Source organism: Lepisosteus platostomus, chromosome 11 (genome assembly GCF_059453375.1).
Source record: "Lepisosteus platostomus isolate fLepPlt1 chromosome 11, fLepPlt1.hap1, whole genome shotgun sequence".
Taxonomy (NCBI): domain Eukaryota; kingdom Metazoa; phylum Chordata; class Actinopteri; order Semionotiformes; family Lepisosteidae; genus Lepisosteus; species Lepisosteus platostomus.
The window spans coordinates 44,555,750-44,570,079 of NC_142621.1; the positions used below are offsets into that span (position 1 = coordinate 44,555,750).

Genomic DNA, 14,330 nt, shown 5'->3' on the forward strand with positions numbered 1-14,330 from the left:
AACACATCACACAATTTTAAGGAAAACGACTTGCTACGGGTCAGTCTAGAAGTAAGAGGGTACACTCTGCTCTGAAGGTTTATAGCGAGTGATCCCTTGTCCATTGGTGAAAAAGTTATGGGGAAAGAGATGTCAATCTGCCATTTTCTGTGCTTACCTCGGGGGTCTAAAGGTATATTGTAAGTGTCCCCAAGGACTACAGGGTACAGGCAGAGGCGAGAGAAAGAGAAAGAGAGGCAAAGTGCAACAAGTTAGAGAGTCTCATTAGTACAGAGTAAGCAAACCCAACACAGCCAGATAGCAAGGATTAGACAGAATGCAGTGTTAACCCTTTGAGCACTGGGACTTCACAACGCAGAGATCCCAATGACACATGTTTCCATGTTTGCGGTGGTAAAAATCAAGTGGCTATTTTGGATCACAAATTGACTCACTTGTAAAGTCCTGAATTTTCTAATGTTATAAAGTAATTTCTGATAATTTAACTTTTAATCCCATTCAATGCCAACATCCCCGAAAATAACGTTCGCAATGTGCAAATAAAATCACTTTAGAAATGAAATGATTAATGAAAATCAATAATTCACCTCCTTACTTCTGGAGCAGGTATACTGGCTTCAAAGCGCAAACTGATGTTGGCAGCTATCATGGCTTATACAAGTGGTCAATAATACATGGTTAGTAACATTGCAGGTTTGAGACCGGAGCACAGAAGAGCTTGTACTAGCAGTGCATCGAAGGGCTAAACCGCAGGATCCAGAAGGAGAGGCAGTGTTGGAAACAGATGGATGAAAGGAGCAGGAAACGAATGAAAGAGTGCTCACAGCAGCAGGACAGGACAGCCAAGAGGGACACACAGATGGGACACTGACTTGGGAAGCTTCATTTGCCATTGACACAGGTGAGGAATTTTTCAACTGCTGTTAATGGAAAAGGCTGCTGCCGGCTGAATCACGGACAAAATGGGACAAAATGTATGTTTGCCAGCACAGCTGTTCACGTTCACTGGAGCTGCACAGTACTTGATCTCTGCAAGCCAAGATTCCCCACAATGGGTTTAGAAAAAAAAGCAACTAAATTCAAAAGTAATGCTTTCAGTGTAGTGCTCGGAGGCACTGTAGAGATAAAGATATATTTAATAAAGTGAATGATGTGAGTAATGAAATCTAAAAGGCCTTAAGAAATGCTCTATGTTTAAGACAAGAATAAAGTTACTGTAATTACATTCTACTAAGGAAGACATTAGTTTCTCTGGGAACCGAGTCTGAAACTCTTGCTATATGATTTCTGATCTAGGTTTTCCCAAGTTAGTCAATATAATGGCACTTTTTATCAGGCATGTGTAGCACTAAGATGTCTCATCTCTTTCTACTGTGTTATTCCCTGGCTCCAGTAATTATTCAAATGGAAAAAAAATCCAGCTCAAGAATTCAGTTAAAAATGAGTAACATCTCTGGACCTGCACCGTGTCTGAGCAAGTGTACGTGGCGGCCGTCGCTTTTTGTGTGAGCTCAGCGCTTCACCACTCCTACCTTGGGATGCGAGCATGGCCCCAGCTGTCTCCTGGAAATCCAGCAGCTGCTGGAGAAACAGGATCGCCTGCAAGACAAGGGACACCGCAGTCAATACGTCACCGGCAAGGACCTGGCTCATCCCTGACCAGTGCCAGTCTGAGTGTCAGAAGATTGCAAAAGTGTATTCCCTGCCTCCCTGCCCTTCTTTAAAGAACAAACACAGAGGCTGCAAATGATAGGAAGCCATTCAGCTAATCTACCCCATTTGTTAGTTTGTAGCTTGATAATGGTTGAAATAGCTAATTCGATTTTGAAATGCTATGCAAAACTGATGTCTCGGGATGAATGTTTTTAAGAGAGAAAATAAAAGCTTGAGGCCCTTTTGAGATTGTGTTTTGTGCTGGGTGCGAGACGGTTAATGTGTACTGCTTCTTTTATCTAGAAGTGAAACAGAACTTACGTTACTTGTGAGTTCATGGACAGTTCCATCCTTGGGCATGTTATACTCCTTATCTGGGTCATTCTGTTGAAAGAATCAGAGGCTCTTTAAAGGGCACTTGACAATCAACACAACTGTTTCAACCTCGTGATCTAAGTGAACTTTAATTGCTCTCAATCAATTTTAAACATTAAAAGTATGGATTGTGTGTTACAGGAATGTGTATTTAGAATAGCGTTCAATATTTCACAACCCATACTGTCAAAAAAATCAATATGGTCAGCAACACAAGAAAATAACTAATAACTAATAAAGATGGGGTTATAGAAAATGCATGTCTAAAGTGAAAATGAAATGAAGACTACAATATTAAGCAAAGGCTGTCCAATTGTGCACAAGTTTTTCAATTTATATCGAATCAGTTAATCATTTCTATTCATTCTCTTGGAGGTAACGGCTTAGTCTTTTAAAACATAAAAATTATAATCAGGCATCCCCTGAAGGACATTCAAGAGAGCCAGAGAACGCATAATCAGACCTTTACTCAGAGAAATACAATCAAGCTACAATTCCATAAAGTGATTTATCAGGCAATAGAGCAAAAGATTTCAGTGTAATTTCTTCAGTGGAAATATTAAAATGAGCTGGATAATTGCTTTCCACAGAAATAACTGATTATCGCTTTCCACTCCTAACATGAATTCATTTGGCCTAAAACATTTCAGGTTGGGGGGTTTGGTCTATTTGTGAACAGGACTTGCTCATACCTTAATGCTGTCTGCAAATTCCTCCAGCGCTTTGGCTCCGGTGGTTTCCATGGAGGTGATGAGTGTGGGCAGCTTGTTCTTGGTGCTGGCTGCCGTCCCCTGAAAAGAAGCACATAGCTGCAGTGAAGCACAGGAGAGCCCAGCCTTGACATTCTCATTTCCTTTTATTTACCTGGGAGACAGCTGGATGGAAAAAGCAGAATGGGAAAAAAAAATCAGTAGTAAGTGCTAAGGAGCAGCTAGAGTTCTGAATAAAGTACTCGAGGTGGGTGAACTAATAGATTTTTTTATTCTACACAAAAGCCGCTTGTTAAATCTAAAGCTCCGGAACTCATTCAGAATAGCCAAAGAATCAGAAGAATAACATGATGACACAAGATAAGTCAAGTTAAGCGCAGGATGACGTGTTTGTCGCAAGGATAAATCTGTTGCAGAAAAGCAATGCATGACCTTAATCGCATAAACCCTTTACCTGCAGGACCTGGTCGAACTCCGGTTTGGTCTGCTTCAGGTGCTTGAGAATGGGGAAGATGGTGAGCACGGCCGAGTAGTCATGCCTCATGATGGCCCTTCGTGCAGCAGAAACAATATTGTCCCCTTCCAGCATCAGGTTATCCAGAGCTTCCTGTTTCACAACAATGTCTTCTTTCATTAAAATAAAATGCCTTAACCTAAAGGGCTGCAATCTCAGCATTGCAGACATGCCCCCCACCAAAACTGAATGGAACACAAAGCCTTATTATGTGATCAATTACTCGGGGAGACAAATTTCACAAATTAAGTCATGCTTTCGAATAAAAATGAATTCCACACACAGAGTCAGACGTGGAATTGGGAATTGTGTTATACCTCACCTTCATTTCTCACTTTCTGTATAAAAAACAATGAATACATGAGGATGCTGTTTGAAACCCAATTCACTCAAGATGCAAAAATCTTGAGAAACATTTTTACACAAAAACAAAGTTCTGAAATGGTGACCTCCAGCTGTTCCAATCCACAGCCTAATTTAAGAAGATGGAAATAAGGAAATCAGACCTGGATCAGGGAGTCGAAGGTCTTCTTCTGATGGTGTTCAGGGATGATGTCTGTGAGCAGCTGGTATTCACTCTGAGCTAGCCTGACAAAGGCACTGATGCAGTGCATGTAGGAGTCGATCTCAATGTCCAGAACGTCATCTTTGCCTATTAACAGAAAATTCATAGATCAGTCAGTTCTGTAATCAAACTGTTCCTGATCTGCAGCACATTAACAATGTATAAGGAAAACTCCCAAAGGATTAAAGATTTAAACTCTGCCTTACTAAGACATTCTCATTTGGTTATGGTTTAAATAGCTTTTAATATGAGATATTTTTCTAAAACATTCTCTAAAAAATCTAGACAAAGACATTTGAAACACAGAACAATGAAAAGACTAAAAATAAGTATAATGTGACTGCTGGGCTTTAGGTAAGATATATTTTAACTAAAGGAGGAGGAGGATATTGTTCTTAACAGTATTAAAAAACAATTATGTAACAAAATGTCTGGATACACTAATTATACACAGATATCTTCAAAAACAATAAAATAAGGTGTATACATTTCATCTTTTTATCTGCATCAGTAAACATTAGTCTAACTGTCTAGTCTCTTTATTTTTCAAAGAAAAATGCTTTAACTTGGTCTCAAGGTGAAACATGGGATAGCAATGTTTTAAAGAGGAGTTTTCGAGACCTTCATAAAGTGAAAGGCTACTTCCGAAGAGAACAGTAAGTGGAAAATATACCACTTATGAGAAGAAAGATTGTTTTAATTTACCAACCTCAAATACTTCTCCCAGTTGATAAAACTACCCTTTTACCTTTTTTATCCAGTGGTGTAATAAACCTTAGTCTTTTTGCACAGTGCTTGTCCATACAGTACATATTGCTAAACCATGACAAATTACACAAAACATCATATTAAACTGAGTATTTCTGCTGAATGGGTTAGCAAATCAATACTCAAATGACTGATATTGTAGCAAGTTATGAACACTGCGAATATTGTACACAGGGCTCTCCTTAAAGTAAGTAATGGCCTAGGTTGTACAGACTGAAAATGTCTTCCACTTTGAGCCACATTTGAGACCATATAAGATCAGGAAGTTCTTTATGCTGTTTGTGGGGCTTTGTTACATGTTTGATGATTGACAAAGTCTAAAGTTCTTAACAGAATAAGCTTAAACGTGTTTTAAGGAATTCGTAATATTTCAAAAACATCGTATGGTCCAGCAATACCAAGGACTTGGTCTACAGATAATGTGCACTCTGATGCCCATACTTACCCACCACAGCCCCGTGCTTCTCATTCAGGGCGTCAGAGAGATGTTTGACCCTCAGGTCGTGATCATGACCTAGCAGGGTGCCAGAGTAGTGGAGATATTGCCGTTATCCTTGGCCTACTCCTGGGGCAATTTGGTGGGACCTGAGACTATTTACAGACACACACCGACTACCGTCACCCAGCAAGAAAAGCAAAGGAGGCCTCTGAGCCAGAGTGCGGAGATTTTGAGTGCAGAGGGGTGTGCTCTTGGGGTTTTCTCTCTTATCACCGATATTTATACCGATGCATCAATACGTAAGGAGAGTTTGGTACAGGCCAAGTCTAGAGGCTGTGAATTTGGACTGCATACTATGACGTGGGTCTGAAGACAAGAACATCCAGTTGTCACAGGAGCTTTTACCCTCAGTAGCAAATAGCTTCTCTAAAATCCTTCATTTTACACACTGAAATTGAACACTGACATACCCAGTATTTGTCAGATAGGTTTGAAAACTGCCTGTAATATTTGTAGAGCAATTAAGGATGGAAATACAATACACTAACAATGTCACTCATAAATCTTGTATCCAAACCTTAGACAGGGTCATTTAAAAGAGATGCCAATGGAGTTTTGCTATAGCCCTGTATTTTTTTTCCCCAAAGTTAAGAAGTCTTTACATCAAAGCTCTTTAGAATCATTGTAATTATTAATATCAAGGATCACACTTTACAATGTAACCTGAATCAGAATTAAAAGTGAGCTTGGTGTCACACCTGTATCTTAAGAACAATTTCTAAACAACGCCAATTTGGGAAACGGACTGCTAAAATTGTTCATTTTCCATAAGGCACGCAAAACCAAAGCATGCGTACACTGCGAAATAACTTCACTCAATTTCAGTCTATCCTCCAAAGCTCCTGTGAGACTGCAGGGAATCCCTGTCACCCCTCTGGCTGTGTAAAGCAAGATAAAGGGCCTCCTGTGAGCGAGAGAGACCCTGGATTGTTTGAGAAGAACTCTGACACCGAAAGACAAGATTCATTACCTTCCAAAGGAGTGAGGTTAGAGCCCCCCCTTTTCCCATCGAGCCCATGCTGAGAGTACTGTTTCAGAAGGTTCTGAGCCTTACGGATTGTGCCTGTTCCCATAGAAAAAAAACAGAGAAAGGGACACCAAAGGGAGGAAGGGAAAAGACAGAGAGATGGATAGGAGAGGGCAAACGAGGGAAGAGAAGAAAGGAGATCTAGAGAGTGATGAAACACTGCCACACCCCTCCACCAACACCAATGTTCAGTTAGAAAAGCATTAGAACCACTGCCTTAGCAAGGCAAACAACCACAGACTGAGTGTTTAAGGGAACATCTTTAGATGTAAAGTAAAAAAATATACTGTTAAACATGAACACAAAAGCAGCATACACAGAAATATTGATATTTAGAAGATAGGCAGCATTTTAAAGATTCCGGTTTAGTTTCAAAGTACTTCATAGTATTCCATCAAGCAAAATTCAACAGTTAAACTGGTTTATTTAAACTACATTAAGCTGATTATTAATTTATTAGTATCTTCAAAAGTATTAATATCATAAAGATCTGTACACAAAAAAGAAAAGGTAACCATTTGCACATTTAGTATGTTAGTAAGCACACAGACATGAAAATTAGTAAATTGGATTGTTAAATTATATGCCTTTCATTGATGCTCTAATCCCCCCATTTATATATGCTAAAATGCAATGTAACTACAGTATTCTAACCAAAGGTTTGGTCTATTGTAGGCATCTAACATTGTGAGCATAAATCAATGCAGCTTGGTTTACAGTCTCGGGTCTTTGTAAAAAGAACAAAAACACATGCAAGTGGGTTGCAAAGACTGATTAAGTTCTATGAAGGTAATGATTACAACACAAATCTTCCAACTCTAGGTAACAGATCACTGAAATGTCATAAATGTTTTGGAATAAAGTAAACTAGAAGCACAAAACCCCACGAAATAAACAAGAGAAGAGCACAGGTTTGCTATATATAGCTTTTGATTGCTTGAACTATGGCAGGAGAAAATTATCATGGAGGTGTTTGCAATCTCCCATGAGTTTAATGCGTGTACAACCAAAACAACAGAAAACAGAAAAACGGTTTCAACTCCTCTGGAAGGACACAAGCCTTTTGTTCAGTTTCCCACTCCCCACAACCGAGAATCAATACACAGGACCACACAGAACACGGAAGAAAACTTTTGTAACTTCCAAGGAAATCCAAGAAAAATGCCATGTTTGAGAATTTATAAAGCTGGTCCAATATACCTCTACAACAGATCTTTCTTGAACAAACAAACTGAGAGATAATTTAAGGTTAAGAATATTTTTTGGTGATTTCTACATGGTACTTCAACCTAATGTTATGACTATGATATCTGTTACACTATTGCATGGATCTAATGCCACATTTTTTGAACAATTAAGATAATAATGTTCCGGCTACACTTTCTGTGTTCAAGTGCTCTTAAAACAGTTTGATCTGAAGTACAATCAAGAGTACAAGCAGTAAATGTGTTATATGTAATACATTTCCTCAGTGTTGTGATGTTCTGCAATTTTAAAGAAAAGGGTACACAATACCTCAGTCCACAAACTTCCTTGTTTTATTTTTGTATAATTCTTCATTTGTCATTTGGGAGTTGGGGAATGTGAATCTGAACTGTTTATACTACGGACTCTCTGGTATTTGAAGTTAAATGCAGTGCTCAGTTAAACACAAGCAAGCAATGAGAGCATAGCACATTGAAGCTTTTTATTTTTTTACCTGGGATGTAGACTGTAAATAATCAAACAAAAGGGGAAAATAAGTTAATAAAATATCTAAGGAAAGAAAAAACAAGCACGAGCACTGATGAGACTGATGGATACCAGGAAAACGGAATTCCACTTTCCAAAACCGAAAGTAAGAAATCAACAGAATAATTCAGGGTACATCTGCCAGAAGCAAATGGAAGGGGGATTTTTAAACAAACAAACCTTAATGCAAGTCAGAGCAGGACTTCCAAGTCTCTGTTTTCATTCCAGATGAGCCTTCTGGCACTTGTCAAGCCACTAAATAAACTAATTAAATTCTTAATTCAATAGTTCTCTATTTCTGCTGATAAAAACTAGCAGGATTAAAGTTACTTATAAGATCTAATTGTTTTGTTGATCCATTATCAGAAAGCCACAGATCCAGGTGAAGATGGTGGCAAGCCAGAGCCTGTCCAGAAAGCACAGACCCAGCGTGAGAATGAGAGTGTATATCTGCCTTCTCCCCGGATGTTAGGTCACTAAGAACGGGGACAACTTCAAATAGCCAATCAGAACTAGCTAGCAGGCCTCTGGCTGGTGAGAGAAAAGTGGAGCACTATGGCAAAAACCACATGTGAACATGACTAAAAACACTCCCTACAAACAGATGCCCGAAAGTCAGAAACCCTAGAGCTGCGAGACAAAACCACTAAGCCCCTCGCTCAACCCACCCCCATAACAGCTTGAGTTATTCAAATGATTAGTTCGATAAAGGGATCAGTGAAATAAATGAGACCTCAGCAGGAATGAAAACAAAACAAAACAGAGGCAATGAGCTGGACGATGATCCCACAGCCAAACAACAAAAGAAAAAACTGGATTAAAAAAAAAGGCAAATTAAGGTTTAAACTGCTGTTAAACACTATTGATCTCATGCCATCCACAATACGACAAAAGCCAAACTACAGCTTATTAAGGAGCTGAATATATGAATAACCTGGTGATGTTTTTTGGGGGGGAGGAGGGAAGTTATTGATAAAAAAGAACTGAAAAATAACAGTGCACAGCTTTAAAGAAACTAAAAAGAGAGGAATCAACATGTTGGTGGTTGAGATTGAGGCCAGCCAGGTGAGATGCAAGATGGTGAAGCAAACGACCCGTCAGGTGAAGGCTCTGACTGTGAAAGGGGTGCTGGGAGGTTCCCACACTGACCTGGTCTCTTGGGGGGCTTCTTCGTGGGCGTGTCCTTGCGCTTGTTCTGCACTGCAGGCGAGTACAGCACGCCTGAGGAGGAGCTGTTCTTGCGGAAATGCTCTTTCAAGCCCTTTATGGAGCGGTCAAGCTGACTGGACCGAATCTGGAAGTACACATTCATGAAGTCTGGAAATACAAAAACAAGAAGAAATGCACTAGAAAAACCATTTTAAACTAGCCGATTAAAAAAAACCCCATGTACTCTCCAACCTTAAATCCCCTCAAATCTCAGAATCTTAAATGAGAAAACTATTCTCAACTCCAGTTTTGTATGTCTCAATTATTTTGACACTTCACACCACTTACCAAAAGGCATGGCAGGGCTGCTGCAACCATCAGCTGGTGTGGTGGACTGTAAGGATGCCTCTCTACCTAACGATCCTGCTCTCAGCCTGCCCTCCCTTTTCAGAGATCCTTTCTTCCTTCCTTTAAACACCTCCTGCCTGCAGTTTTCTAAACCTGGATCACAGTTAAATACAGCCTTCTTTCTTGGCTAGCAACCCTCTAAGTCTATAAAGGTATCTACTTTTGATTAAAAAAAATAGATGCTTATTATGTAAGGCAGCAACCAGAACTTTTAGTTACCTAGGGCTCAGAAATGTGAGGCAGGGTTCAAATGGTCTACACAAGAGCTCTGTGAAGTTGGCACGCCTATAAACTGCAAACAAAGTCACGTGACCCCTGTCGCTGCTGTAGGGGGCTAAGTGACATCACAACCCGAAAACAGAAGGTGCTATTTCTCAGGAATGAAAGAACTTCAAATGGTACTTTCAATGGCACAAACCAGCACACACTGAGCACAAACAAAAAAGACTGGTTCAGTTCTCCCACACCGTTATGGGGATGGGGTTGAGTGACCTCACATCCCTGAAGAATTAAGGTGCTATATCTCAGCAAATACAGCAGCACAAACACAACTTTCAATGACACAAACAGAGCACAAACAACGGCTGTGGGTTTAACTGTATGTCCTATTCGTAGGGGTGCCAACTTCACTGCGCTCTAAACAAGGCACAACTAGACCAATAAAAATTCTTCATGGGCCTTAAAAAGCCAATGAATTGAAAACATGCTGGACTGATGATGCCTTTTAAAGAGTTTAAAAGGCATCATTTAAAAAAAGTTTAAAGTCCTAGGCCATAAGGAATATACATTTTAATTACAACATATGCAAGATTTTTTTTTTTAGGGAAAAGGCTTTTCTTATCATTTGCTTTTTAAGATAAAAGTAAATGAGTTAACAGAATTGCAACCTTAATGACTACAACCCCTCACCACACATTCCCTCCATACAGTGCAAACTCAATACTGAAGCTGCATGCAGTGAAAGAGTTCCAGGACAAACGTGGGGTACCCTGGTTGCGGCCGTATTCTACCAGCCAGCCAGAGATGCAGATGATATCCTGCTGTGTGGCCTCAGGCAGGTGCTCCAGTGTGACCTCTTCCTGCACATCCAGGTCCTCATCGGTCCCAATCAGATCCAAGATCAAGATGGGCGGCACAGGTTTGCTGTAGCGGGTCAACAAACTCCGGAACTCAGCCTCCAACAGCTCCTTCCCCTTCTCAAATCTCGCTTTCTGGGGAAGGGAAATTCATCAATTTCCCTACGGGATTAATAAAGTATTATCTATCTATCTATCTATGACAGGGTAAAACCAAACTCCTTCTTTAACAAAGGTCCTTTTAAGAATGTGCATCAGTCTATCAGGACAGTTGAGCTTAGGAGGTACTGCCATTGAAAAGCTTCATCCTCACATTCTTAAAATCATGACCTCATGTAACAGAGCTGGCAAAGATGAGCAACGGACAAAATAGGTGTTGCATTAAAATACAAATTTGTCTTTTTCAGTACAGTACAGAAATCACTCAGATTCAAAAGAGACATGAACAAATTGTAATATTAAACGCATAAAAACAGTGTTTAGATTCAAAAAAGGGGCAGGACTTACAACTGTGTTGAGCTCTGGGCTATCAGGGTTATTGTCCTGAAAATATTCCACTGCTTTCTGGATTTTCGCAATACAAGCAAGGTACTCATCCAGTCGGCCTGTAGGGCTGAAACACACACTTAACTGAGTATAATAAACTGGCGGTCTCAAAACGTGCACCTGTTTTGCATCGATTTAAGTCAAATCAACACTATTTTCACACTCTTCCAGCATTCAGATTTATTAAAAGTTTTTGCAAGCAGACTAAGACCTAGATTAAATTAAATCGCATTATCTGGTGATTTCTTGCAAACTGCAAATAACTACCCAGGTAGTAGACTACCGCTTTTTAATGAAGTTAAAGGCTTCTTCTTTCCATTCAAACGAAAGAATTACTCATCTTGGAACGCTGGGTTTAGTTCACCCAGGACACTCCCAGCCCCTCCTCATGCTGGGCACCACGCCTTACCCCTCTTTGATGATCTTGTCTGTGTCCTTGGCCACATGGTAGTAGCTGATGACGTGGTCCAGGCAGGAGAGAGTCTTCTCCACGTTGTCCTGCAGCCGCTGCAGATTCTCTGTCTGCTTGTGCACTGGTATGATGGAGTTCTCCAGCTGCATGAGGCGGCTCTCAAAGGAGGACAAGATGGAAACCTGCAGAACAGCGAGGCAGTGTAGGGAGAGGGTTGAGGTCTTTAACCAGAGTCGAAGCTCCAAAAGCAGTCGCATTCATTTTTTTTTTTATTCTACCCACTCTTATTCGGAGACAAATCAAAAGAACTATGAAACCTGAAAGATCCAGTGGACCACAGGATCGTGAATACTATGGACACCCCCAGTATACTATAATCCAACAAATTATTTCAGTGCTGCTTTGTTTCCAAAAGACAATTCCACGCCAAACCAGAAAATCAGACTGTATAACCTTGGGATAACCACATAAATCTAAGTTAAAAACAAACATATAAGGCACTGGAGAGCCTCATTGTTGTTTGGCTTTACGTCCATCTGTATAGCCACTGTTTCTACATTTTTACTATTTCAGGATTACAAGTTAAAACCTGGTGCCCTGCAGCCCTCCACAACCAGGAGAGAACATCACTGATCTAAACGGTTTTCTTACCATTCCTTTCGTCAGCTGATCACTTTTCTCCAGGTTTTCACGGATGAATGACAACGTGTCCTGCTCCTGTCGAAGGGTAAAAATATAACAGAGGTGCTGGAAAGCATGTTAATCACCCCTTATATTCTGTACCTAGAGGGCTCCAGCCCTGGCCGTTAGGAACCAATGGGTATTCTTGTTTGAACTGCAACCATTCTCTCTCAATTGCTTAATTAGGCCAACTAACAGTCAAAATGAACATGATCTTTAACCACTGACTGAAACCATCTAAAAAGCCCCCATTGTACAGGGGTGTGGCCGCCTCCGAGCTCAAGCGTTAGAGATCACTCTGCTTTTGACAGTAGAAATCTCCACATACTGTACTACCATTAACAACAATGAACTTTTGCAATTAATACAACTTGGAATGCACACAGATGCGTAAACTAATGTCGGCAAAGAATGTTTTTTTTTATATCCAAAAAGGAAAATGAATCACAGTCCTTCAAGATGACTGTGAACAGATGAAAATACTCTATAAGTGCCGCTGATCCTCTACAAACCTGTTTGAGTTTCTCTTCTATTTCTCTCTTCCTAGCGGATGCGTCCTCCGTTGGAATCATCCTGCTAAATGACTGGTTAATGTCCTAATTAAAGTAAAGTATTAGTGTTTATATTTTTGATTCTAACAATTAAATGCACTTGAACCCCTACTCATACTAACGGGTTTTGCTTCCTGTTTTTCTCTTTCGACCTTCTTCCGTTTCCGGTTGGCAGCAAGGCAGTACAGAACCTCTCCGTACGGTCCGGTGTTTCCTTCATTTTGGTTGTGGCAAGAATTGCATTTGAAAAGGATTTTTTGTTATTTCTAAATTGTTGCGTGCGAAACATTTTTGTTAGGGGATTAGTGAATGCTGCAATAAAAAGAGTCTCACTTCATTAATATTTTGAACTGAAGTCATTTAAATCACTTTGAATTAATGATTATGGACATACCATTTGGTTGTTGTTTTTTTCTGTTTAAACACAAATACATTATTCCGTGTACAGTTGTCGTCTTATATAATATAAATTCTAATTTTCCAAGGTGATTTTATCGTGTTGGGGTTTACCACAAAATAAACCTAATGCAATTCTTGTTCCCCTCACATCGTGTCGCTGTAGGATGGCCATTAATACGAGAACTTAAAAGTACAGCGCTTAATTTTTTTAAGATAATCCTTTATTTTGTTAGGAACTAGAGTACAACAATCACAGCTGTCCAATTACCGAATAGCCTGATAATATCGATTGTGATAAATGGGAAAAGAATGTTATTGTGCTCTTTTTTAAAGGGCGATTATAAACCTTTGGTAAGGCTATTCCTGGTAAATTCTAATTATGCAGTGCCTTACACTACAGAAGCATCTGTCTTGATGACTCTCTCAAAGTTTGAGTGCCCAGGAAGTATTTAATTTTAACAAGCGCCCATAGGTTGCTCACGGAATTACAGCGTTTTTTAAACGGACATCAACTTTTATGTATAGGTATACAGATACTGTTGGCACAAATAATATGTAAGAATAAACGGTTTAAATATGAATCTATCTGGTAATCGAATTAAACTGAATTTTGGGAAAACTTGGGTATTACCTACATAGTCCTGTGTTTTACACTTCCATGGCATATAATAACTCAGTGTTATGATTAATAATCTGAAAAGTATCTAATGTTTAATTTTACTGTTTACTCAAAGTGTAACATTTCTTTTTTAATAATAATAATTGCTTATATAGCGCTTTTCTGGACACTCCACTCAAAGTGCTTTACAGGTAAAGGGGACTCGCCATTGTACTGGGGCATTACGACCCACGTTGACCGCAGGGTGAGCGCCCCCTGCTGGCCCCACTAACACCTCTTCCAGCAGCAACCTTAGTTTTTCCCAGGAGGTCTCCCACCCAGGTACTGACCAGGCTCACAGGCTCAAAATCTTCTTGTAGCTTCAGAAGAACAGAAAGAGAAATCGTATCATTATAGTTCTGAGAGAAAACTATACACCCAGATTTTAGAATTGTTTGTTTGCGCCCCATGCGAAGGTAAAAGAATGCTTCAGCTACAGGTAGTGCCCTGGCACGTGGTAAACTGAGTGCCCAAGATGTGGAATACAAGAGTCACGAGCTTGTTGACTTAATGATGTCATTAATGATAAGGCATCATCCAGGTGGGGGCTCCACATTGGTGGTGGTGGTGGAGGGGAGGCCCCATTACATATAACGCGCTTTGACTGA

General features: G+C 40.0%; 1 protein-coding gene across 11 annotated transcripts in view; it reads right to left on the minus strand.

Moving 5' to 3' along the window:
- exoc7 (exocyst complex component 7) overlaps positions 1–12,834 on the minus strand; it is an 18,104-nt gene extending 5,270 nt beyond the window's left edge. Inside the window, exons 1-15 of one of the 11 annotated variants that reach the window (XM_088599940.1) lie at positions 12,627–12,834; positions 12,085–12,150; positions 11,431–11,615; positions 10,983–11,088; positions 10,388–10,610; positions 8,992–9,159; positions 7,811–7,822; positions 6,055–6,147; positions 5,031–5,099; positions 3,759–3,904; positions 3,193–3,345; positions 2,721–2,819; positions 1,975–2,037; positions 1,533–1,599; positions 158–196 (exon numbers count right to left, since the gene is read on the minus strand). In XM_088599940.1, coding sequence (XP_088456066.1) covers positions 158–196; positions 1,533–1,599; positions 1,975–2,037; positions 2,721–2,819; positions 3,193–3,345; positions 3,759–3,904; positions 5,031–5,099; positions 6,055–6,147; positions 7,811–7,822; positions 8,992–9,159; positions 10,388–10,610; positions 10,983–11,088; positions 11,431–11,615; positions 12,085–12,150; positions 12,627–12,686 — 1,549 coding nt within the window. In that variant the 5' untranslated portion in view covers positions 12,687–12,834. The remainder of the gene's footprint in view (positions 1–157; positions 197–1,532; positions 1,600–1,974; positions 2,038–2,720; positions 2,820–3,192; positions 3,346–3,758; positions 3,905–5,030; positions 5,100–6,054; positions 6,148–7,810; positions 7,823–8,991; positions 9,160–10,387; positions 10,611–10,982; positions 11,089–11,430; positions 11,616–12,084; positions 12,151–12,626) is intronic. The other 10 variants (XM_088599941.1, XM_088599947.1, XM_088599945.1 and 7 more) reach the window with 10 other exon arrangements.
- Positions 12,835–14,330: the final 1,496 nt, after the last annotated feature.